This window comes from Clavelina lepadiformis, chromosome 2 (assembly GCF_947623445.1).
Source record: "Clavelina lepadiformis chromosome 2, kaClaLepa1.1, whole genome shotgun sequence".
NCBI lineage: Eukaryota > Metazoa > Chordata > Ascidiacea > Aplousobranchia > Clavelinidae > Clavelina > Clavelina lepadiformis.
Window position 1 is genome coordinate 9,066,427 of NC_135241.1, and position 27,304 is coordinate 9,093,730.

General features: G+C 36.0%; 2 protein-coding genes across 3 annotated transcripts; both read left to right on the top strand.

Moving 5' to 3' along the window:
* LOC143446069 (A disintegrin and metalloproteinase with thrombospondin motifs gon-1-like) lies at window positions 1–9,673 on the top strand. Of its 2 annotated transcripts, none has more exons than XM_076945538.1 (29): window positions 1–146; window positions 243–301; window positions 1,105–1,233; window positions 1,674–1,790; window positions 1,870–2,028; window positions 2,119–2,201; window positions 2,626–2,711; window positions 3,229–3,331; window positions 3,514–3,685; window positions 3,765–3,923; window positions 4,025–4,216; window positions 4,335–4,517; window positions 4,713–4,843; window positions 4,911–5,091; window positions 5,348–5,481; window positions 5,620–5,800; window positions 5,926–6,059; window positions 6,142–6,322; window positions 6,492–6,622; window positions 6,702–6,882; window positions 7,025–7,107; window positions 7,266–7,380; window positions 7,500–7,622; window positions 7,767–7,865; window positions 7,985–8,119; window positions 8,224–8,773; window positions 8,857–8,936; window positions 9,054–9,188; window positions 9,311–9,673. In XM_076945538.1, the coding sequence occupies exons 1-29, from the start codon at window positions 133–135 to the stop codon at window positions 9,445–9,447; spliced, it is 4,167 nt and encodes a 1,388-aa protein (XP_076801653.1). In that variant the 5' UTR covers window positions 1–132; the 3' UTR covers window positions 9,448–9,673. The 2 variants fall into 2 exon arrangements, with proteins under 2 accessions (XP_076801653.1, XP_076801652.1); XM_076945537.1 differs by having other exon boundaries at window positions 2–146; window positions 8,854–8,936.
* Window positions 9,674–13,734: 4,061 nt separating this feature from the next.
* Window positions 13,735–27,304, top strand: LOC143446070 (uncharacterized). Its single transcript, XM_076945539.1, has 19 exons — window positions 13,735–13,889; window positions 19,309–19,370; window positions 20,334–20,447; window positions 20,585–20,695; window positions 20,840–21,007; window positions 21,308–21,396; window positions 21,454–21,536; window positions 22,165–22,267; window positions 23,032–23,194; window positions 23,347–23,505; window positions 23,707–23,898; window positions 24,051–24,209; window positions 24,282–24,415; window positions 24,613–24,781; window positions 24,879–25,031; window positions 25,106–25,252; window positions 25,418–25,799; window positions 26,142–26,356; window positions 26,484–27,304. Exons 1-19 carry the CDS (start codon window positions 13,867–13,869, stop codon window positions 26,603–26,605), a joined length of 2,748 nt encoding a protein of 915 aa, XP_076801654.1. The 5' UTR covers window positions 13,735–13,866; the 3' UTR covers window positions 26,606–27,304.

Sequence of the window (27,304 nt, forward strand, 5' to 3'; positions counted from 1 at the left end):
TTAAAATCGTATATATTTTAGCGTATTTTGTAGTAGGAAATAAGCTATACAAATATTGCCGTAGTACATAGCTTCATGTATAAAAAGAAAAACAGACTTTGGAAGCATATCTAGACAACGACCTAAAGAAAAATGCCCAATTTCAGGTATGCATAAAATTTTTTCGATTTCTTAACTTTAGTCAAATTTTATAAGTATATAAGATGATCAAAATATATCACGTTTTTATGTTGATTTTGCAGATATTTCATTTTCCATTTGTTTCTGACATGTTATCTCCAATTCACTGCTGCACAAAAAAGTAAGAGATTGGGCTTGCTTTTAAAATAACTTTATGCTATTATTTCTTTCAAATAACATAAAAGACAAAGACAGACAAGCAATTAAAACATATACAGCAGTGTATTCACAAACAGAAAAATAACCAAATAGTGCATATACTTCCATCCATACAGATCAAAACGTTATTGTAGCATTTGTTAAAATTTTGATCAAAATTGGATAATAGACTAGCTGACTAATAGATAATTTAATGCGTATGAAAACATAACCCCTTAAATTTCGGAGGCAGCAATTTAGCAATTTAACAACGACAGACTTATTTAGTTTTGTAACTACCTTAGTCCAGTGATTTCCAACAAAAACCACTTGGCTTATAGTAAAGTACGAGTTAAAAGTTTGGGAAAGTACCTTTGGTCAAGGGAAGAAATATGGGCAGGAGTTGGAAAAATTGGTAGGATTTATAATTTGGGTTATTGTTTTTTGCCCATGTGGTATTACTCGTAACTAGAATTTTATTAACTATATACTTCAAGCACTTGCTTAAGCTGCAATTATATATACTATTTGTTTAATAGAGCAAATTAAGTTTTGCTGGAAATTGGTCGGACTTTCAATTAATTATCCAAGTATAAGTCCGGGTAAATTTCAACTTCTGTCATATTTTATTAAAAATTTTCCATTGGGGATACTTTAGTGTTTGAGTTTAGTGAAAGAAAAACATAAAAAGTTGAAAACCTATGCTTTAGTTCTTAGATGATGTTTAGTGAAATAAGGCCTTTTACAATTTATTAAAAATATACTGTACATATGTTTACATTGCAGAGTGCACCGGGGTGGACCAGGAATGGTGTGGAAGTTTTTCTCGATTTTGCACTCAACGCGATTATAAGTCAATAATGGAAGATAATTGTCCAGCTCTTTGTGGATTATGCATTTCCGAATCAGATGACCGTAAGACAATGCTTTTCAATCTTTAGAAAGACGGCTCGCTCTTTTGTTGCACAAAAATATTATCTGCACGATTAACCAACGTTGGTGAAGAACAGCCACAAAACTAGAATAAACTTGCAAAACTAATTACTACAAATAACGAATTGCTAACAAGAAAAATTTGATGTGTGAAAATATATAAAAAAAACAAAACATTAAATGACACGTCGTTTATCTGTACTTTATGCGTACCGTGTTCGTCAAACGTCCTACAATTTCTTTGAAACTCACGCAATGTCAAGGAATTCAAGTTTCTAATTTTTCTGCAGTACTGTATATAAATGTATAGTATATATAGCCGATCTAACAGTCCCATAGTTGAATTTGCAGCTATTGCAAAAGTCTTTACTTATTTTAGTTTTTCGAAATGTCAAAGATTTTATAATATTGTTTTATGATAGCTCGCTGTACGACGGATAATGGTGGCTGCGAGCATATATGCAACATCAACGAGGATACAGTCATGTGCACTTGTCATCCTGGGTATGAGTTAGTGCCAAACGGCAAAAACTGTTCAGGTAAAACTTTGTTTCAAAATTTTTTTATTATTAATCTGAACGCAAATTTTTAACATGTTATTTCATTAAATTGTATTAGATATCAATGAGTGTTTGTTTTCGGACGCCTGCCCGGAACCACATATTCCCTATTGTGTCAACGAAGTTGGTGGCTACTTTTGCTCCAACTACTCATGCACGGAAAGACCAGGATTCTTCAACAAATATCAAAGCAGCGAATGTTGCGCAGCGGTAGAAGGTAACAGCGGTTCACCGAAAAGTTAAAAGCGGTCGTTGCACTGCAAACGCCTAAAACAGCTGGAACTTATTACAAGCTTTCTACTTTCAGAAACAAGTTGTGGAAGTGATTCTTTGACAAGCGGTAGAATTGTGGGCGGGCGAAGCGCTAAAGTGGGAGGTTGGCCGTGGATGGTATGTTACCTGTTCGCTGCTAAATATTTATTTTTGTGGTAACATACATATATGGATGTTATCGAAAACACTCCCATTTCGCGCTGTTATAAAAGCCAAAAGAGCAAACGTTATATAGCGACGTGAAGATGGTTAACACCAATTATCTAGTTACTTATTCAAAACATGATTTTGTTTACTCGGTAATTCCTTCTTTAGTTAACATTTTGGAGATGAAATTGGTTACAGGCTCTACATGGTTATACTTATTCATCTAATTATTTATTCCTATGTACGATCTATTCCTCGTATACCCTTATTCAACAATTTATCTATATTGAATAAGTAACTGAAAACGTAACCACGAAACTGTCAACCAGCTTCACGCCCGTAAGTTATACAACGTATATTTAAACGTCCTTTCATGACCTTACACAACTTTTAGGTATACGTTTTGATTGATAGTTCCTTTATATGCGGGGGAACGCTTATTGACGAAAACTGGGTCATCACCGCAGCTCATTGTTTCAGGTAAAAGAAGATGTAGCATTAGAATCCAAAGAGTACGACGAATAGGAATATGGCACAATTAACGATCCATGAAAATTATAACCGAATTTAAACACTTTTTTATTCAAAGTATTGTTCGGACATAACTGTGATCAATAACCTGCTTGAGATATTTTGCAAGCTGTTGTTTATATCACTACTTTTATAATCATGTATAGATTGTTTAAAAAAATTAGCCTACTTGTTCATGAGGATAAAAATAATCTATAAGTGAAAAGCAAACGTCAGCATTTCAGTCGTTTTTAGATAGATGGTGCATGAATTAAGGTTTATGCTTTTTGGTCGTTATATGATATTTTTGTTACAGTTTATGTTTTTGTCGTTCAAAACATTGATCGTGAAAAACAGTTTTATTTATATATTAAAAGTAGCTTTTATCATAGTTATTTTTATATTTAAGGGGAGGCACCATGAAAAAATAAGTTACAGCCTCTTGATAAGAGACTTGCTTATATTTCATGATATACTTACTTTTTAGGTCCACGGGGATTAACTCTACAGTGGAAACGTTTTTTGGAAGATTAAACCCCAGCGCTACTAAACGTGAAGAACCCCATGTGCAGCAAAGAACGGTTACTCAAGTAAATTTGTTTTTTATTCCGCTATATTTAAGTTACAAAATTGTTTTTATTGAAATCTTTTAGCAAATGTCTCTTTCTGTCAATCATCACAAACGTCAGATACCTAACTGTGCCCACTAAATTTTATTAAAATCACATCAGTCACTATATCTGCTGGCAGTAATTGCAGCATTACTTCGTAGATAATTCTTCATCCAGATTGGGAAAAGGACAGATTTCCTTATCATGACATTGCTTTGTTGCGTCTGAGCTCTCCGGTTATGCAAGGGGCCTTCATTAAGACTGTTTGTCTTCCTAATGGAGAAGTACCTTCTCCTAATACTCGCTGTTGGGTCACTGGTTTCGGCACAACTGGTAAAGCTTTGAATACATTTTTGCCAGGAAAACTTTAAGCCATGCAGGTGATCACGATATATTATTGTTGGAATTTTAGCATATCGTGGTCCCGCTGCCAAAGACCTGCAAGAAGTTGGTTTGCCAATTGTTGACATACAGAGATGCAAAAGAGCTTATGAAGGTACACAATATCCAGTCGATGAAAACCTGATGATTTGCGCAGGCTATGCAAGTGGCGGCAAAGATGCTTGCCAAGGTAAAAACTTCAGCAAGACAAATGCTAATAGATTTAAACGATCAGTTACACTTATTTTTACTTATTAAAGTTTTACTTACGTTTATGTCATGCATTAAAAGGTGACTCTGGAGGCCCTCTGGTGTGTCAGCGTTGTGACTCCTGCTCGTGGTATTTGGCTGGGGTAGTTTCTTTTGGCAAAGGTTGCGCCGAACCCCAATATTTCGGAGTTTACACAAACGTCGAAAATCACGAACAATGGATAAGTCAGGAAACCGGAGTTCCAGTTACAAAAAGTAGAACATGTGGAAGAGGTAGAAAATCATACACTGTTCTTTGCTAAGTTTAAAATGGAATTTTTTAAACAACTATATCGAACTTTTAAGCTAACACTAATAAATGATTATAGCCTACTACATAACTCTTTTGCAGTGGTCGGAGCTCGTTTCTCAGCGTGGGATCAATGGACTTCCTGTAGTGAATCCTGTTTCAGTGGTGATGGAATGCCCGGACAACGAAGTCGATCGCGCGTGTGTTTAAACGAAAATCCGCCTCATGAAGTTTGTCGTGGAAATACCAGACAGACGGAAAATTGTAACACAGATAGATGTGCATGTAAGTAATTCTTTCTCAGTTGCTAGCTTTATCCGTCTATTACACCAGCATGTATCAAACTGGTCTTTTCCATATTTGTGGCAATGATTGTTGCCTACTCCTAGTTTTGTGCTGCAACTTGAAAATTGCTTTTTTATAAATTAATGATAAATGTGCAAATAACATTTGAAATGACTATTATAAACTTATTTGTAGACTGGGGTGAATATGGCGCTTTTAGCCAGTGCAGCGTAACTTGTGGGGAAGGAATCATTAAACGTGAAAGACAATGTATAGGAGGAGATCCAGGGCAAGCTGGTTGTCTAGGATCCGCGTTTATGGAAATGGTAAAAATTATTTCAATAAAGCATCAAAAGTTAATCTTTAGTTGTTAACAGTTTTTAAATAATTTAGACATGTAACGAACGCATGTGCCCCGTGTGGAATGAGTGGCAGAAATGGTCACGCTGTCACATAAGAAATGGTGTCTGCGAACGACAATCTTCAAGAACATGCAACACTTTTGGCAACGTAGGGGTGTCATGCAAAGGAAATGCTATGAGAACTGAAACTTGTAACGACGATCAGTGCCCACGTAAGAATGTTCGAATGGCCTTTGCAGTATATAGAGCTTTCGTACCATTATGTACCGGCGCATGGGTTGTAGTGCTAAAAAAGAAGTGTGGGAACGCACATTTTATAAAATAATAGCTAAGTGTGCATGGTAACCGCCAAAAATAGCGATTTTCAATAGCACTTCCCATAAGAAAAAAGTTCCCACCACACTACAACCCTGGGTGCACGAAATATTCAAGTTAGATATAGCCTTATCTTCGATTTATAACATACAGACTGGGGAGAATGGAGTGACTGGGACGACTGTTCTGAAATGTGTGGGGGAGGCGTAAGGTCAAAGTCACGATCTTGTATAAACGGAAACATAAAAGATGTTGGTTGCAATGTTGGTGAGGCGACAATTGAGGAGGTAAAACAAGAAATTTTATTGATTTAAATTAAATAGCTAAACAATAAAACGTTAAATAATAAAATTTTGGTTTAACATAAGCAATTACATTTTTAGTAGTTGATTTATTTTCCAAACGCATATTTATTTTTTTGTTAGCTCTGCAATACGGATGTATGCGACCAATGGTCAGAATGGAAACCCTGGAGCAGTTGTTCAAAAACCTGTGACGGCGGGCGACAAAGTGCTATGCGGGAATGTATCGGTGGAACCGCAGGGGTTGGGGGTTGTCCTGGGAAAAATACAAGATCGCGGCAGTGTGCAACAATGGTCTGCCCATGTATGTAGCTCACAAGCGTTTAAGCGTTATGAATAAATTTCCTAACTTAGTTTAACTCCTGCAATTCACTATCTATGTATTGTACACTATACAGTATATATAGCCCAGCTTTGTTTCTTTTACAGTCTGGAGCAAGTGGAGTAAATTCGGTAAGTGTAGTAAAACATGCGGTGGCGGCACTAAAACACAAACACGAACTTGTGAAAATGGCAATCCTGGTGACAGTGGCTGTCATATGGGAACCGATAGAAATACAGTCGTAAGTGAAAGTGGCATAAACTAATGAACAAGATATTGTGTACCGTCATTTTTGTGGGTCATTTAAGTGGGATTGTTAACAGCAATGTAACACTCAAGCGTGTCCACGATGGAGTGATTGGGATGATTGGATGGAATGCAGTGTTACTTGTGGAGGTGGAACACGTCACTCAACGCGAGAGTGTTTAAACGGAGTGGTCGGTGATGTGGGCTGCCAAGGCTCCAAAAGAAGAAATGATCAATGCAATTCCCAAAAATGTCCAAGTACGTTAAAAAGCTTAATAATTGCTGTTGCCAGTATAGCTCAGGTTTTAAATTTTGTGTGTGCACGTAAGTTAAATTTTTTATAATGCCGTTTCAACATCAGAATGCTTTTGAAAAACTTAATTTATCCGTTTTCTGATGTCTAACATATATGCTTTTTATGTTAAAGCATGGACAGCGTTTTCTGGGTGGAGTAAATGCAGCAAAACCTGCGGCGGTGGTGAAAGTACAAACTCTCGAACCTGCTTAAACGGCAAACCGGGTGATAAAGGATGTGCTGGCATGGAACAAATGACCAGGGTACGTAAGTAATAAATAGGTTGTAAAAACAGATGTTCCGATCTCTTCTTTTCTTGTTTAAATGGCTGTTATTAAACAGACATGTAATACTAACGATTGCCCGTACTGGCAAAACTGGAGAAAAACTGGTGTATGCTCCACAACATGTGGCAAAGGCCAAATTGAGCAAACTCGTACTTGCCATGGGGGTGAAGCTGGTCAAGAAGGATGCATCGGGGGTACCACTAGGATGGTAGAGTGTGAAATAACACCCTGTCCCGGTAAGGATCTTACCTACCAATGATATTAATAATAAAACAATAATATCGTTTATAAGTTAATTCAGTTTATGAGTGAAAATCACACTTGTCATCATCTTTACACACCTTCTGGATAATACTAAAAAACGTTGTTCACTTGCAGTTAAATGGACAGATTGGTCCGAATACACTCCATGTTCTGTGACGTGCGGAAATGGTTGGAAAACTCGTACAAGAACATGCGAAGTAAGTATTGGCCCACTTACGAGCCTTAAATGCTTGATATGAGCGCTTAATTATGTCTGGTTTGGGTTGATTTATGTAGTTTTAGTCATTCAGAAAACACTCAGCTTTACTTGTATTAAAATTGTTTTCTTTACAACGCGTTCTACTTATATTGTTAGGGAGCCGTTGTCGGTCAAAAGGGTTGCGAGGGATCAGCTGTACAAAATATCACATGTGGAGAAATATGTGTTCCAGAGTGGGACAACTGGAACCAATGGTCAACTTGCTCTAGAAGTAACTACTTTCATTATACAATAAGTAACCACTTAGTTAAAATAAAAAGAGTAAACGAGCAAGTCGATCGGGTCTAATGAAATATATCACATCACTATCCCATTGTTTAATATATGCAGCCTGTTACGGTGGAACACAGACCCGTAGTCGGAATTGTTTAAATGGCCAGCCTGGGCAACCTAATTGCACACCTGCGAGGAAAGCTGTTGATACGCGTGTATGCAATGAGCAAGATTGTGACGGTAAGAAATATGCTAATTTCAAGGAAAACATTTTTTTTCAGTTTCTGTATAACGTACAGTAGGTAATAGTTTGCAATGCATATCGAAACGTACACAACTCACGACTGACAACTCAACAACAATATTTTGTGAATGTTTGTATAGAATGCGTGGATCTGCAGCCTACGTGTCTTTCCTGGTATTGCGTTACATATCGCGATTACTCATTAATCAACTGCCAAAAGACCTGCCAATTTTGTTCAGGTATATCACTTAGTGAGTATATTTAAAGATGAGAAAAACAACACATTTTTGTCGGTTACTTTGTGTTTTACTTGTTTTACTTAAAAGAACTAAGCAAACGCATTTTGATTTGATTACAGAACCAACTGATCCATGGGGTCGTTGGTCTGAGTGTACTGCTACGTGCGATGGAGGAATACAGTTCAGAAACAGAACGTGCCTTGTCCCACCTTGTGTCAGTCAAATTCGAGCCTGCAATGTAGACGAATGTTCAGGTAAAATTTGAAAATAATCTGGCGCCCATGCATGTTTGTGCGGCGTGTTGTTTCAAATAGAAAAAATAAATTAATAAAAGTTACACTTAGTACATATGCGGCAGGTTACACCGAATGGAGTGAATGGTCTAAATGTTCTCTCTCTTGCAATGGAGGTAGCAGAACAAGAACCCGATATTGTCCACAAAATGTTGAATGTTTTCCTGACGATTTTGGAAATAGGGTTAGCCAAACCGAATCTTGCAAAGAGGAGAAATGTCCCGGAACTTGGTCTAATTGGAGCAAATTTGGAATATGTTCGAAAACTTGTGGACCTGGCATGAAAGAACGCACAAGGCAATGCAATGGTGGAACGGTCGGAGGTCCTGGCTGCATTGGCGCAGCTAAGCATCAAATGATGTGTTCAGTTCGTCAGTGCCCGGCCAAATGGGGCGATTGGGTTTCAGATGGATCTTGCAGCGTATCATGTGGTGGTGGTGAGAAGAATGAAAGAAGGAGCTGTATTGGTGGAAACCCTGGTAGTCCGGGATGCAGCGGTAACGAAGTTCGAAATGTTCGCTGCAATACTCTTGTTTGTGTGACAAGATGGCTCGACTGGGGTTCCTGGGGGGAATGCACTACAACATCCGGTGGACAACAAACCACAAGGCGCAGGTAATTATTGCCTGACTTTTGAATAAGGCTTTAATGGAAAAAAATACGTATGAGTTGTTTTACGAATCTTTCCTTTTTAGTAGAGAATGTGAGAACGGTAGTCCAGGAGATCCAGGCTGTATTGGAGAAGCCAACCAGTCGAAGAGTTGTAATACTAATACCGGTGAGTGTTTTTGCAGAAAAAACGTTTGACTCATGGTTATAATCAAGCAAGTACACGACTTTCCACCAACTAAAGTCACTTAAATGTAGTCATTACGATTCATCTTTTTTGTTTTAGGCGGCCAATGTGCTGGTTTGAGAGATAACCTACCTCCTAGCCGAGGGACTTGCCAGGATTTTCTTTTCGCTTGTCAAACACATCTAAATTTTTCCAGAAACAATTGTGCGCTTACCTGCTGTAAAGCGACAGAAAGTAAAAAAACGTCTAAAATAGAATTAATTTTGTAAACGTAACTATACAATGACGGGAAAATTACAAAGTTATACTTTCTCGCAAATTGCCTACACTTTAATGGGGGCTATTTTACATTGCAGGTGATAATGCGATATGTGAAGATACTCCTGCACACAAAACGACATGCGAAGATAACAGAATTCTATGCAACCATCCGTCATACATATCTTTTTTCGAAAGCCATTGTCGTAAAACATGTGGTTTTTGTAACAGTTAACTCATTCAAAGTCAGGTGTAATAGTTTTCCTCGCCGTGAAGTAGAAACTAAGCGTTAAGCTCTCCAATCAGTCGTTATTTCATAAAACAATACTTTAACATTAGTGTTATGTAGACAAAACAGCTTTTGTCGTTAAACTTATCAATGAGCTGTTCTTTGTATTTGTGATATTGACGTTTACGTAATTAATAGCAACGCTAGTTGCAATAAAAAAGTATTAAAAAGGTTTTGATTAATACAAAAAAAATGAAAGTGATATGCAAAACAATTATGATGCATATTGTATACAGAAAGGATCGCTAAAAATACTTGGAGTTATTCAAAGTTTGAAATTAACCGAGGTCGATATACGCTACAATAATTTTCGATAAATAACTAAACAAACGTAACTGGGAGATAATGAGGGTATTTTTAGCAAGAAATTATAATGCGTGTTTTCCTTCAAGATTTTTTCGGATAGAATGATATAATTTGTTGACATTCAAAAGGAGTACGCCTCCCATGTATACAGTGTGATAATTAAACATAGCACCTGTAACGCCCAACTATTTTGGTTGTTTAGGTCTAGTATGTAAGCCTAATATATATAGGCTATCCTTGGTTTCGCCTTGACTATAAAGCCTGTTAAATAAGTTATCATAATCACATAGTAACCTTTCTGGAGTCATCTTGCTATGGTATAACTACTTTCGCCTCACTTATGTCTTGTAATGGGTTACATTATACTTGTTTCTTTATGCTGCTGCGTGCATCTTAATAACAGATTCGTAACGTCTGTATACCTTATAGCGACCCAAGTGGTGCTAATCAACATCGGTGCTTACGTAGCCAAACAATTAGTAATTTTCGACTATAGTTTCGACGTAATGAGAACTATAGTTTTTCTCCAGGGACCATGCACAAAACACTCCTAGTTAACCAAAAGTTTGAGTTAAATCTTACCAAAGCATAGAGTAGAGACTTCATAGAGTGTAACACACAATACTAACAGGGGTTTTACAGAAACGCATAGCAAAAAACTAAAATATAAATCTCATCACAGAAGTCATGCAGAAAGGATTTATGAAGCCAGACTGTAATCCGGCATATTAGATTGCCTTTCGACGAGGAATAGGCCTACGGGTAGGCTGCATTCTATTCTATTATCCATGCCTTTCAATACTTCTGCAAATAGCCTTCAATAACATACCTCCACTCTGGGTGTTGAAGCACTTGATCAATACAAAAATCAATGTACGCGGATGACAATGCTCTGATTATAGTATAGACTGTGAACAAAAATTACAACATCTACAGTACTGTATAGCGAATAAAATTGATAAATTAGGAAAAGAATATTCCACCAACATAAGTACAAGAAAAACAACAAAACATAACAATGACAAGTCTGGCCATAAAGTACTGAAATTGAAACTAGGGAACAACGGCGTCAAACGAAGAACAACCTAAGCCATATGGATCAACGAACACATGAAATATACAGTGAATGTGACCTCAAGGATAGCAAAGCCTATATAAGCCGAGCATTTGGATGCAAAGAAAACTGTTGCGCAACAATGTGAACATGAAGGTCAAAGTGAAACTTTAGAAGTTACCGCGAGTTTGATTCGTTCTTACAAAATACGGCTCCGATTGTTTTGTCCTGGCAAATGCAATTTAAAAAATGACATCTCTAGAGCTCTACATGGTGCTACAGAAGAACGTTAAAGATAAAATGGACAGAGATAAAAATCGAATGACAAAGTAACCAATGAAAAATTTCTGCAGCAAATGGGATTCGCCAGCCCAATTCTCATATAGTCATTCAAAGTAAGAAATGCATTTTTTTCAGACGCATTGCCAGGAGGTCAGGAAGGGAAGAATTAAAGTAGCCTAGATTGTTCTCGAAGACTAAGTTAGAAGAAAAATGGACATGGAGACAGCACACAAGTTTGAAGGATGCAGTGCTAGAAATTATCCGAGAAAGGATGTACAAATGAGTGTGAAGCTACAGTCATGATTGGAGAAAATGGAGAAAAAAGATATTAGAATATGACTATCACCAGTTGGAATAAGACTGTGAAAATTGGCTAGTTCTAAAAATGCCACTGTCAGAGTTCACCAATTTTATTATGTAGGCCTAATTGTTTTTCTGAATAAGGTTTGAAGTTTTGAAGGCATACTGAAATGCATATACCGATAATTTATATGACATGTTTATTACAGCAATTTTTGAAAATAAAATAAACAATTAGTGTTTTGCTTATAAAGTTCCGTGTAAAGATATTTGCCAGTGCATTTTAAGCTTTCTAATATTGTTCTCACTTTTAAGGTCTGGTCAAAATCCATCGACAAATCCAGTAAAATCTGCTATAAGCTTCTATGCATATTATAGGAGCAATTGTCCTCTAGAAAGTTATTTATGGAGATAAAGTACAGCATATAGCACATTAATACCAAAAAAATCAGCAGTGTGATAAAAATCAGCTTATCGTTATAAATTTTGCACATAGAAAGGCAACATGCGAGTGATTTTTCTAGGCTAGCTTAAAATATACTCGGATATGTTCTTCGGGAGGGGGGGGGGGTATAATACAAGCTTTTACACTTGTCAAGTTTATTTATATAGGCCTATGTCAATATTAAGGCTTGAATAAGAAAAAAGTTATGACGTCATATTTTTTCAAAGCATTAATGTTACGGATGGAACGAGGTTTAGGACCTTGGCTAAATCTTTGTGAACGAGTGGTACACGACACTAGTTGTCCTGACCAGGTTCGTTCGTTGAACAGCTTTGTCTATTCACAGTTAAACTATACTTAATAAAAACGTTGTAGTTTTGTGCTGCTTGTGAAAAATTGGTAAAGTTCGTTGTGGTATAGTCAACCGAAAACAAAAATCGCCAACGTTCTTACAATATGACCATATCATAGAAACTCGATGAAATCTTGCGGCACTTCAAAGTGCGGACCTATATGCAACACATTCACAATGGATGTCCTCACGCTGCGCCGCCATGGAATAATTTCCAACTGCGACTTTGACAAGAGAAAAGTGTGAACAAAGTGACCAATAGATAAAGTAGCCAATCGGGATAGACGCGTAAGACGTCATGCACCAAACTGTGCAATATTAACAAGGCTTTCAACCAGTACTAATAGACATAAAGACATTAAGTAAAAAGGAAAAAAAGAACAGTAATAAACAAAGAAAAGCGATTGCTTTTTGAGTCACAACACTGCGCTTTAAAATGCAACATGCAGTGACAAATAACACGTTTAGAAAAACAAATACAGTACGCTTGCTCAACGCGTATAACTTCGACAGTTGCACAAAGTGGTGATATAGTTTTGCGTAAGCTAAACCAACGGATAAAACTTTAATAGCAATCAATGGATCATTCAATTCGGTAAGACAGGCAAAGTCAAAAGCGCTTTTAGTGCTAATCAGTAAATAGAGTCCTAACTAAGGCTCTTGTCAAAAGGTATTAAAATTCAGCTTATATCGACTGAAAATTAGATTTTTTTTTACAACGAAGTTGAAAAAAGTTCGAAAATCTTTATGACGAATTGTCAGGTTACAAATTAAATATAAAACTGTCTTTGCGCTCTCGGCGACAAGTCAACAGATATTTTTGGGATTAAGATCAAAAAAATATTTGCCGAGGGCGAAAAGAATCCTGTTTGAAACGTGATAAATTATGACGCACTAAGTCTTATTGGGTATTTTCGTCGTACGTAATGAGACAATTTTACAACGAACATTACGCTGAACAATAGAAAAAGTTGACTGCGATGTTGTTGTTGATTATGTTGCTGCTCTTAGCCGCATCATTAGCGATTTAGAATTTAGGGTAATAGCGTTGTTTATTAAGAGATAATCGTGATGGCTGTTCGTGTTTAGATAGAAGACTATTATCTTTTTTGGCAAGAACACAAGGAAACAAATGCCGTTATGTCATCCGTTGACTTTTCCATTTCCGTCGTGTAGTATTCTGAAATCTTTCTCTTTTCCATGTACACTTGTACATGTCATAACGAGAAATTGGCCGAGAGAAGAACAACGTAGCTTTTCTATTTTAAAAGAAGTGACGACTGACGACAGTGCCGTTCTAATTAGTGAGGTCGCTTTACTTTACGTCATAATTTGACTTTTTGCCGCCTAAAGGCGCATATGAAAATGCTTTTGATGAAGACATTCAACTTTGAGTATAACTAATAGTCGATAAAAACAAAGCCTATCATTGCTTTGCGAGAAGTGCTAAGAAGTAGTTGTTGACAATTTATAGTTTTTGATTATGTTAAAAACATTTTGGAAAAGTTCCACATTGTCTTAATGAAATAGTTTGTTTTAGGTTTTAGTGTACATACAGTATATAAAAGCGTAGTGCATTGTTACACTATACAGCACGCTTACTTGGACAGAGTTGAAGTGGTCAACATGGATCTAAAAACATCTTTGGGGTGAGTTTGTAGAAAGTATGCTGTAAAATGATAATTGTTTGCAAACATATGAATTTTACCTATATGTGTAAACTTTCAACTGATCATCTAACAGTATTTTTATGGCATAAATGAGGAAGGGTTCGACTTGAATTTTAAAATTTATTTTACAGAAATTTTATCGCCCTCAAAAATTTTATGGAAACATAAAAACAACTTACACTAAATCAATACACCAATACTGTATTTAAGCAAACCTTGCAAATGCCCTTTATAGGTTTATGCTTGTATTTAAAACAAATTAAAAATTTTGTTTTATGTATTTATGAAACATATTTTTATATATCTCTTATATGAAATGTTTGGAATTGTCAAAATTGCTTAGATGGTAACATGAAATAGCTATTGCAATTTGCAGATAGATATGAGGTTTCTATTTTGATAGGATATACATCTGAATCGCCCCCTATTAAACTGTATATACTGCATTATGTTTTTTTCTTATTTGTGTATATTTGGATGGTTCAGGAAATGATGCACTGCTTAACATCACATTTTACCCATAGACCATGATTGAAGCGTCTGTTACAGGTTTACCCAAGTTATATGCCCTGAGAAGAGTGTGTCGCAAAGTTTTTACAATTCAAACACTTTATTTAACGACTATGTCATGTTTCCCGGCGCAAAGACTTATGCAGTGTGGTGCAATTTTGTAATCTGCAGTCTTGAAGTTTGTTTAGAGTAGAAGTTCCTAATTCTTTTTATACGTACATAAATTTATCCCCAACCAATTATAGACATACAGTAGCCTAATTAACTACTATTGTTTCAAGATTATATACACCTTCCAGGCCAAGAGATAAGTTCAATAAAACAATGTAAACTGTTAATGCAATGGGTCTCACCCTTTTTTGGTTTGCGACACATTTTCTCAGCAAACAAAATCCCGCAGTTTTTGTTTTTGCATTGTTTATGAACAAGCTCGTTAGTGTTACTGTTTCATGAAAAGTTCTATTCGTTTACCTCAAATACTGTACTAAGGTCTACGTTTGGATATCCTTATAAACTTCGCCTTCCTAAACTAATAATTTACATGCTAAATTCCGAGTCAAACGATGCGAGTTTACTATAGCTGCAACACGAATGCTTGTACTTTCTATCCTAATATTAATGAAGTTACTGACTAGTCACTTGTGACATAGTTTATTTTTCAAATGATGATGTCATAAGTTACTACACACATAGTTCGAAACTTTTGTCGCGAGTTTGTGCCGTTTTAGATTTCTTTTCAGAAACTGAAAACAAAATTGCCCGTGATTAAAAAAATATGCTGGAACTCCTTTGTTTTGTCTGAAATCTCGCAGTACCATTAGTTCTTTCGCTAAAGCTAATTTCACTATGACTGTTGTACCATTAAAGGGCTAGCTAGACTTATAACTAGATACTGTACAGCGTTCCTAAATTATTTTTATTGTAGAAGATGTTATTCGTACCTATACTAAATTAGAAAATTTACCCCTTGGTAGATGAAATTTGATACGGTACTACTGTAATTGTTTTACTGTCAATAAGTCACGCAGGCCGTTGTTAAAAATACATATAGACGGTTAGGTTACAAGAGAAACGATATGCACAAAGTTGATTTTAGCTATACCTATGGGTCAATTGAAGTTATATTCAGAAATAAGAGGAAAGGTAGGTTCAGGTTATGTTTAGGTTTCTACAGTATGTTACAATAACGTGATAATATCATGGCCATTTCTAGCTTTAGTTCTGAGTTGTATGACAGAATTTCCTATGCTATCATTCTCATTATAGTAGGCCTACTGTGTATGTTGGCTAACGACATAAGTGTAATACTTTTATAAGCCTAGTCCTCTTACGCTAGGGTTGCCATACGTCGAGATTTTCCCCGACATGTCCGGGATTTTAGGGTTCAAATCTGCATCCAGGAAAAATGTTAAAAATGCTTAAATGTCCGGAATTTTTCAACAAGACATTTTATGAAATCTAACTGCAATATTTTCACTGTAAGAATTTGTTTAGTGCAAAAGATTAAACGTTGCTATTGTTTTACTGTTGAAAATGGCTAAGTGAAAATGTAGATTTACTGACGAGATGCAGGCAAGCTCGTTCTATAAGAGCAGGCCCACATGCAAGCATAGCTCCTTTTAGGCCTATCGACATGGCCCAAACACCAATCTAGTGTGATTTTTAGTTAACTTTTCTTTGTGACATAGTAATTTTCATTATTTGGTAATTGTGCGAATTGGCTTTTTTGCTTGTCGAGTCGTTTGACTAGGCTAGCTCTTTTTGTAGGATCAATTTTTCTGTTTGCTTTATACTAACCAGACCTTCCTTCGTATTTGTAACTTTTAGGTACCGTATGAAGCAAAATTGCTCTTATTTTCGTTAAGCGGAAAAAAGATCTAATATTAATTAAACAGAAAGTTGTTGGACTAAACAAATGTGGCAATTCTGCGTTTTTTCCGTCTTTGACAGTGATACTGTCTTCCAGACAAAATAAGCGTTTGGATTGGTAGGGTGTAAGAACATACTGTACAATCGCTGTATAGCGCCTGTTTGGTGACGCGAAATTTGGTCATTGAAACTAGGGATGGGCCGATACGAACCTAAACCCGAATAGATTCGCCGAATATCGCCTTTATGGAAGATTCGGGCGAACACGAATACCAACAATGGCGAACCCGAATACAACATTACTTATAAATTTACTGACTTTCGTAAAAAATGATGATCTAGTTTCCCGACAATGCCAAACTAGAGTCAGCAGTACTTACAATGAAGGTCGTTTTCCAAACGATTTTGCTTTTTCAATCGTTTTTTAAACACTATTTTTCGATAGAAAGCGATTTGTTTATCGATTACGTCATTTTAGAAGCAAGATTTGACAATTTTTGGAGGAAATTTTATTATTTGGTTCTAATACGAATAGATTCGGGATTCGTTCGTGTCGACCTTCATGATATTCGGGTTCACACTAACCCGAATAATCTTCCTCGCGGCACATCCCTATTTGAAACCGTCAGGAATTTGACTTATTCAGTTATGGTAACCCTATCTTATGCCCCACGTCTACGTTTAAAGTGAGAGGCAAGTCCAAACACAAACTGGATTTACATCAAAGAGTAGTTGCCAGTAAACATACTGGTAAAATTATGTTTAATAATATACAGCGGTCAAGCAGTAATTGCCAAAATCTTATCGCAAAGTTGGCCTATTACAACGAATTAGATCATTATGACGTAGAAAAGTAAAAACAATATGCTGATATGTATTAGATATGGTTGTTATGGTAGGCTAGTTTAACCAGAGCAAATACCCCAACGGTAAGCTATAGTTTAGGCTTATTGAAAGAAAAATGTAATTGTTATATATACACTTAAGTACGCTTTAACTACACCACGTAACAAAATTTAAAAAAAGTTTGTTTAGCTGCATTTATTAAGTGTAGTGTAATGATTTTCAAGTGCTGATGTAAAAAATACTATCAGCTTTTGTTTTACCACTGATCGTTTTCAAGATTCAATGATTTCCGTTTTTTGTGATTTTCCATTAACTGTAGGTTTTTTATGCGGTTATGATCTGTGTCTGTCAGCATTATCATGTTGTAAATGGGCGTCCTATTTACTTGAGGAAGTGAGTGGGAGTGGGTGTGTGAGATCTCACAGAGGATTGTGCTTTTATTTCTTATCTCAGTTTTCATTTTATCTTATCCTGTTAAATTCAGTATAGTCTCATTAGAAAGTCATATTTAGTGTTTACAGAGAGAAGTATGCCATGTGATTACATTTTGTAGAGTTAATTCTTGTGTAAATCTTAGATTTAGTTTATCTTTTAAATAGTGTAAATCAAAATGTCTAGTCGACAGTGTAAAAATTTACCGAATTACTTTTGTTAAATATATAGATACTACATCAGCAGAAAACACACCGCATATAAAATTGTGAAAAGAACAAAGTATTAGACAGCATATAGAATATATTTTGGGATGGACATTGGTGATCAGAATAAGTCATTGGCACCACATGTAATCTGTGGTAGCTCTCGATCTAATTTTGAAAGATGGTTGAGGGATTTTGGAATAGTTATGTCATTTGCAGTTCTCAGAGTTTGGAAAGAGCCACGAAATCATCATGATGATTGCTATTTTTGAATATTAAACATATCGAAGTATCGTAAGATCAGCGAAAGAAGAGCTATGACATATTCAAGGAACACTACAGGAATAGGCACTTGGAGTCTTCTGTCTACTTTGACGTTATTGAAGACCTTTGCTATTGCAAAGATGTGGAAGGCGTATTTGGTGCTGTTGGAATAGATCATGATCCTACGCATCTCTATAAAACTTCATTTTTTATGTTCCCATCTGGATTTTTTTAAAGAAAATCTTGGTGATTTCAGTGAGGAGCATGGTGATAGATTTCAGTGAGGATATTGAGCCAATGGAAAAGCGATATAAAGGCCGCTGGGACAGTGCAATGATGGGAGACTACATTTGGTCTTTAGTTAGGCAAGACAGGAGTGGTCTTAAAAGAAAAAGAAAAGAAAGAAAAGCTCGCTCAAAAGTACATTTTTAAACGACTCTTACTGTTTGACAAAACTATGTTACATTCATCTTCATGCCTTCCTTATTAACGTTTTTAAACTGGTTTTTGCGTTTAATAAACCAAACGGAACCTTGATGTGGAGTTAAAATCTATTGCAAGAGTAGAACACAATTTGCTATACTTACAGCTACATCAAAGTTTGAATACCTCAAAAAGTAACGATGGTACAAAAAAACTAACTGGATTGAAACGGAAACTTTTGAACTCAGCACCCAAAAATACATAAAGGGGCATTAAAAGAATTAGCCGAACAAAAATTGTGTTACGTAGTGTTATGCCTATTTAATTGTCGGCCACACGAAACATCGTAGTTATACTTCATCCAAATACCTGAATCGTCCCTATTGATTGTCTTGTAGTGACGTAATAAGAACCGTCATCTTCGTCAAAATAAGCCGATGGATTTGCGCTTTTTGCAGCTAATTTATGGTAATAATAACTACTTACCAACTACGTATTATACAAATCCTTTTGCCAGCATACTGGCAACTACTCTTTGATATAAGGCCTACCTGTTTTTGGACCTGCCCCTCATTTTAAGCGTAAAGGAAGTCTTAATGCATAATGCGTTTACAGTTACTTAACACTTAGCTGGTAAGTGCACATAGCCTACCAATTAAACACAGGAAGCTCTCTTGATCTAACTCTAAGTAGAATTAGTTTTATATATTGCATATTGACTTTTACATGTACACTATATTTTTTATCAAAAAAGGTGTCGAAAAAGTTTGTGTATACAGTACATAAACCCGCTTGCCAATATCATGATGCTAAAATTGATATTACTGTACCTTTGTTAATTTTTGCAGATGTGGACTTTTGTTGGCAATGATGTTAAGTTTTCCTCAGCAAACCAGCTCACAATGCACACGTAAGTTTTTACACACGCACATCAACGATCAGTGCTTTGCGTATTACAACTTAGCATTTAAGCAAAACAATCAAACTAGATAATATACAGGACTGTATAGATCCTACAGCGGTTCTTAACTTCTCACTTTATAGCATATTTATCGTGATCGAAATATGGGTAGCCAGTTGTTGAATAGCTGGTCCACATTTTAAAAATAAATAATGTTTAAGAAATATTCTAAACATCAATAAAATAGCAGTATTTTTACAGTATTCCGTACTAATAATGGCCATGTCCTATTAGCCGTTTTTGACAAAACAAATTATGTAATTGAAGAAGCTTTGTTTAACAGAAATTTGATTGATCGTTACAGATCATAGTACAATTATAGAATAGTAAAAGCTAAGTCTCATTACAGCATATAGTTGATGATCATCAACAATTTTTGCTCTAGGTGCGGTGGTACGAGTCGAGTTGTCGACAATTCAAATAAACAATGTAGTTATCAAATAGGGTAGTTAACAAAACTGGACTGCTAAGCCTAAAAGTTATCATCTTGTGAAACTACAGGCAGGCCCACAATACACAACTCATTTATCATAACGGGAGTATGAAGTACAGTACCAAATTTGGTGTATATATTGCAGCTTTTCAAAATTGTAGACGATGGATTACCACTTTTTCGTTTTACATAGTTTTTTTAGATGTAACGAGCAGGTTTTTATTTTTTGTGTTTGATTAGATTCAACTATGAAACGAAAAAGCATGTTATAGAACCCGATATACCTCACAGTACATGAATTATAATCAATTAAATTATTAGAAACGTGGCATGGTAAAGCGGGACGCCTAAAACTTTTTGTTTTATTAAATTTCGGACGCTCAGAAAAAGGTTAAGAACCACTGAATTATACTCTAATACTATTGCAACCATTTTTGAAAGATATTTTATTGGAAGGCTTAACGTCTCATTCTGTTTAGAGGTTGGATGTTTTGACTGCTTCGACTGGTGTGAAACTTCAGCAACTTGCAACGTGGAAATAATTAGACAGTATTGTGCCAAGACTTGCAACGCTTGCGCTCCTATCAACCAAAGTAAAACTAATGTCTACGACACTATGCTTCCTATTTTATTTCATGTTACGTAGTAAAACCAACGGGTATTTTTAGAAGCAGTAAAATACGAACAAACATTAGTTACGTTAATTCCTAATGTTATCTACCCACTACAGATTGCAAGGACCTTGATTGCCAACATAGGTGCGTTCGCAAGGGTGATTCTAGCTATGCCTGTGAGTGCTTTGACGGTTATAGACTGGATGAAAATGGACAGACATGCACTGGTAAGAAATGCAATTATTACAAATGACTTTCCAAGTTTACTTATTGTTGCAGAAAACCTATATAGTCACTTTTTCATTTTTCAAATTCGTTACTAAATTCTATTATTATTAATGATTTATCGTGATTGTAAACCACATTTTTAGATATTGACGAATGTGCCGAAAATCCGAATCTATGCTTGAACACCTCAGCATCGCAGTGCTACAACACGCCTGGAAGTTATAGATGCACTATTTGCAAAACGTTTAAACTTGGACCTGCTTCTTATTGGAATTATTACAGAAAGGAAGAATGTTGCAAGCAAAACGCAAGTAATATAAAAAAACAGTAACGTTATTTTATTCTGGCATTGAGCAAAATTTTATGTTATAATTGTGCCCAAACTTTTGTGACTATTGTCACGTTTGTTGCAGTAGAAGTTTTTGTTTATACCATATATGGCTGTCGCGATTTTAACAATTTGTAAGCCACGTTTTTAAAAACAAACTTTTATATAAAAGGTTATCTCACTTGAAATTTACCTTGTAGGCAACTTTATCCAAACCCCAAAAACTACTATTCGCTTTTTGCCTAGTTATTTCTTTAATGAATGACATTTTGATGTTATTTAGAGAACTATTTCCAATGTGGATCTAGTTTTACAAATGGAGGCAGAGTAGTAGGAGGGAGAAATGCATTGGTTGCAAATTGGCCATGGATGGTAAGTATGTCTCGTTTCTAAAATTTTGCCACATTTTCAACAAATATTTTTGTGCAGGCTTACATTAGCATTGTTAACAACATTTGTGGAGGAACCCTTATTGGTGACGAATGGGTTTTGACCGCTGCGCATTGCGTTTCGTAAGTGCTGTTGTGTTTTGATATACGGTACCATTCATTTTGAATCTCTATAACTTTAAAAACATTGAAATTAAAAATTGTAAGCTTACAAGTACAAGATAAAAAAATACAGTTTTTTCGAAATAAAGCTCGAGCTGCTTGCAACACGCAGTAGGTTACACGAAGTATACGCAAAGCTAGAAAAATTACGGCAGCAAATTCATATAGCTAAAATCATTCCAAGCATTATCGCGAGTATAATGGTAAAATAGACGGCAATCTTTTAGTCAAAGGTAGGCTATAGGTTTCTAAGCATTTTTTGTCGCAAGAACTAGTCAGAAGTACTGTACTGTATATAGCCATGTGACAAATGTTTGCCATAAAACACCATCGAACATATATCAACTAAATACACCACCACAAATATAATACTGTAAAGCTAATAGCATACCTTAAATCTAACCAAACGGACTTGAAACAAATAGATGTTTTGTAGAGTATGAGAAGTATGCTTGTAAGAGACAGAATGTTTTTTATTTACTTGTCGACATGAATGTTACCCATGGAAGTCATTTGCGTCAGTTTTTTTTCAAAGGTAATGAACCAATAACGGATATGTTTTTAAATTTTGTTTTATTGTTCCCCACAGGAGCTTCAAAAATAGCCCAAGCTCAATTAGAGTTATATTAGGTGTTCTGAGGACAAGTCCAGACAGTGGGAATCTCCATGAACAATCCAGAACAGTAAGACAGGTAAGCTGTTAATATAATAAATGCGGTGGTGTATAGGAGGGAAATTACGCAGACATTTTCGTCGGGTTGTCACGTATTTACATATAGCTTTAGATTGTGTTTTGTTTTTCTTTTTGGTTTTCAGCTGTTTTGTAAACTCATCTTTATTAAATGGCACATAAGTAACCTTGTTTAAACAAATAAACAATTTGTTTATTATTTTAAAATTTTCGATTTTTTTAAAAACATTGACTTGAATTAAAGTACAGAGCTATTTGGAGTTCGGCTAAAGTTGAGTAAGTTACTAATAGCTATAACGAGAACCTCGACAGTATTTTTTGGAATACACTACCTATCAAAAGGATATCTTTATTCTCAAAACAGATAGCCTATGTTAGGCATCCCATCCTATACTCAAAAACTGTAATATACGAAAGTGTTATTGTGCTGTAGAAATTAGTTTCGTTAGGCCTATTGTTATTATTCATTATTTCTAGTTACTGCTCCGTCTGAACAGCTGGTTGAAAAATCTAACTCTTAGTTTTGCAGTCACATATTCCTAAACCCATCCAATCACTTCCTACATAGATCATAAGATCTAAGATACCAATTTGTCCAGTTGGTATAGGCTCACCGTTTAAATAAATTTAGTTTACACTTCCGGAATTTGTAGCAAAATAGCTGTCAGCGTACAGGGTTTTACCATTGAAAAGTTTTGAAGTTATTTTGAAATCCCATATAACTCACTGTGGAAATGTTCTTTGCTAACAAATAACATGTTACAGGTTTTCGTACATGAAAACTACTCTTATCCAAACAATGACATTGCATTGATCAGACTGCGCAGAAAAGCGAATATCGGAAACTTCGTAGGAACAGTATGCTTGCCTAACGGTGAAGAACCTAAAAATGGAGAAATTTGCGTTGCTACCGGATATGGCACAACCAGTACTTTTTTTCTATATGTTTTCTATGAATATACTCTACATTGTATATTAGTCTATTTTAGTATATTTGAAATTGCGAAAAAGGAAAAATGTACAACAAATTTTTCATTTCGAGACCTGTCATTTCCTCTCTATGCTTGTTCTGCACAACAGCATACCGTGGCAGTCAGGCCTCTATTTTGCAAGAAGTCGACTTACCAATTGTAAACAATGAGGTGTGTCAAAGAGCCTATAGAAATTACACAGAGAACATGAATCCAGATGTTCATATATGCGCGGGTTATGAGGAGGGCGGAAGAGACACGTGCCAAGGTTAGTAATTTACACCTGCAATGAAATAAAAATCAACTCTTTCATTTTCTTTTTACTTGTGGTTTTATCAATCAACGTATTATTAACCTAGGTTATTATATTAGAATAACTTTATATTATAACCAATACGTTATTGGTTATTCAGACACTGCTTATAAAAGTGATAAACAAAAAATTTCACTTTTAACCTCCTCATAACAGGTGATTCCGGGGGGCCATTGGTTTGTCAGAGATGTAAAAACTGCGACTGGTATATTGCGGGAGTTACATCGTTTGGGAGAGAGTGTGCTTTAGCCGGTTACTACGGCGTGTACACAAGAGTAACCTCATTCGAATCGTGGATTTCGGGAATAACTAGTATTTCTGTTACAAACGAAGAATGCAAGCCAGCAGGTATTGTGGTATGCCACATAAAAGTGTACTTTTCACTCAAACAACATAAATCAAACTTCTTAGATCAATGGTTAAAAATCCGATTAAAGACGTTTAATAAAGTGGCTTCGCAGATGATATTTTAAATTTTTTACTGTTTTGTTTTATCTAAGAGTGGACATCGTGGGGTGCATTTACACCTTGCAGCGTTGAATGTGGTGGTGGAACAAAAAGCCGCATTCGCTATTGCAAATACGGGAGTGCAAATATCGATATTGGATGTCAGGGAGACACTGAGGAAACAATGGACTGCAACACACAGTCATGTGAAGGTAGGTTCTGTGAATAAAAATGTACTTTATCACGTATTGCAAAAATGGATTTTTAATATCTTTTTATGAAAGTTGCAATCTGGTCGAATTACAATATTGGAATTTGCTCGAAAACCTGCGGCGGTGGGACGCGCACAAACAGTCGAGATTGCATAAATGGAAGCCCTGGCGATAAGGGCTGTGAAGGAAGTGTATCCATGACCGAGGTAAAAATTTTAGGTGGCGCCTCTGATAGCATCTTAACAGCTGGGAGTTTTTTTACACAAAATCATTTTATAAAATGAAGCCTGGCTATGACCAAATAAATAAATCTATCGGAGAACTTGGAAAATTCCAAGTGACGGCGTAACTCCGGATTGTAATAAATCTTTATCTTTACAATGTTCCTAACTCTATGCATTAGGATTGCAACGAACAGCCCTGTCCTGTCTGGGGAGAGTATGAGGCTTGGAGTGAATGCACAAAAGAATGTGATACAGGAACGCAAATAGCTACAAGAGAATGTATGAATGGCGATGTTGGACAAGATGGTTGTCAAGGACAGAGGGAAAAGAGCCAAAACTGCAATACTCGTAGGTTTTTGTGGTGTACAGCGTCCGTTAAAGGCCAAAACCATAATCACTTAAGCATTGTGAGCGCTATGTAACAATTATATTTTATATCAAACAGATTTATGTAATCGTTGGGAGCCATGGGTTTGGACAGACTGCTCTAAGTCATGTGGTACTGGTACCAGAAGTGCAACCCGACAATGCGTGGGAGGTATTGTTCCTGGAGAGGGATGCGTTGGACCGTCTAAAATGTCCGAAGATTGCAATGCTCGTAAGAAATTTGAAACGACGTAAAAATTTGAAACTGAGTCGTGTACGATGATCAAATTATTTTACATTTAATAGAAATTTGCGCTCATTGGAGCGAGTATGAGCCGTGGAGTAATTGTGATGACACTTGTATGGAATCTAAAGAGCGTCATTGCGTGGGAGGACAAATAGGGAATGACGGATGCATTGGCGATGCAATAGCCACTCAAACATGTTGTGAAGGTAGTTATAATGGTACATACGTATACGTCAAATTTTACCTCGTGTATAGGTCTACCACAAATCATATATATTTTGTAATGCATTGAAGTAGTAGCAAAAAATGCCTATGATAAATATTTTGTAAAGTATAAAATGCACGAGAATAATGTGACAATAAACGGTTAGATTTTGGACAATGGTCCGAATATGGGGACTGTAGCGAAACATGCGGTGGTGGAGAAAGAACAAGAACTCGAAATTGTCCGGATCCTATCCGCTGTCTACCAGATGAACATGGCACATCAACCAGTCAGACTCAACCTTGCAACATTGACATATGTCCAGGGAAATGGACCGGGTGGTCAAACAAGGGTGGGTGTTCAATCGAGTGCGGTGAAGGCCAACAAGAGCAGGTGCGCAGTTGCGAAGGTGGTGTAATTGGGGGGCCAGGGTGTGAAGGAGATCCCGCCCGGTTTATTACTTGCACCGGAGACCCAGTCTGGGGAGACTGGGGTGAATATAGTGACTGCAGCAAAACGTGTGGTAATGGAGTGAAAATAAGAACAAGGTAATTATTCTACTATTCCTGAAGTAAAACTATTTGCCTGAACTGTCTAAGTCTATAATTTTGAATGAGTGTGCCGTTGATAAATTGACTGAAAATAATAAGAAAATCGTGGCGATAAACCATTCAGGTCGTATTTAGGTTTTCACCAATGGCAATGTCACTTGCAAGTGTTTTGTTTAAAAGACAAGAAAATCTGTAGATGTTTGGATTCACTAATGGCCTACTCAAAGAATAAAAAAATTAATGAGATATAAAAAAACCTATAACTTATGAAACATCTACTTGCGTTTTGCATCTGCCTCTTTTGTCAAAAGGAATAAAATTCTTTTGTATCTCGAACAGAATTTGCTGTGGCGGTGAAGGTAAATGCGAAGGAAATAAACAACAAGAAATGCAATGCAGTTTGAGCACATGTCCTGCGACTGATGATTGTGCAAAGTTTGTCAATATTGCAGATCGCACAACGTGCGAACAGTTTGCAAAACAAGATTACTGCAAAACTTTTAAAGATTATATGAATCAAAATTGCAGACTTGCTTGTTGCAGACATGGAAACGGTAAGTTCTGTAATTAAGCATACAGAGTATGTCAGCGCTGTTCGCTATTTATATATATAGGCTACATAGAAGAAGTTAATTTAACAGAGTTGTCTAAATCTCTTCAGTAACTTCAATGTTGTTGCAGGTGGAAATTCTATTACCAACTGTGATTTATCACCCTTACTATGTCCCTTCTATGTCGCACAATGCCATTTGCCGCAGGTTCAGGAAAATTGTAGATCAACTTGTAGACTCCCTTGTCCTTAAGGGCTTGTCAGAAATCCATAAAACCTTGATCTTCTTCTTTTGATTAATGTCATTTTGCTGAAATAGTTTGTCCAGCCAGCACGTCAATAAATCATTAGCTAATATACATGCCTTGATTGAGCTTTTTATAAATGTGTTACTTTCATCCATTGAAGCATATTAAATTTGACGTCGCCGTGCTCATTAGTTCAATTTCATTGTCGCACGATACACTCATTTTCAAGGGAACGTTTAGTACTTTGGCCTTTAGTTTCCCAGTACAAAGTTATTAGTATAAACTTCGTATACAAAGTTTCTTAATATATAAGATCATGAACTTGTTTCTAACCAAAGGTTACTACAGGCAAAGACCGATTTATTGGTTTCCATCTCGGAAAACAAAGAATTGAAGTGGAAGTTTGAAAAAAACTCATATACTTTGATACATGCATCTTTCTCTTTGTTTAGCTTTCAGGAAAGAGGTCTCTGCAGTCCTCCACTGGAGGTTTATCATGAAAAATGAGTGTATCTCCAACGAGTGTAACAAGCTATTAAACTTCGTTCATGTCATAAAAGCTATTTTCACGGAATCATTTGAGCATTAAAAAGACATCTATTGTTTTTCTTATTAATTGTATGTAAATTCGACGTTATATTATACTGTATACAGCGTACATTTTTTTCGAAGGTTGTATATTAAAGAGCTGCACCGAAAAATGA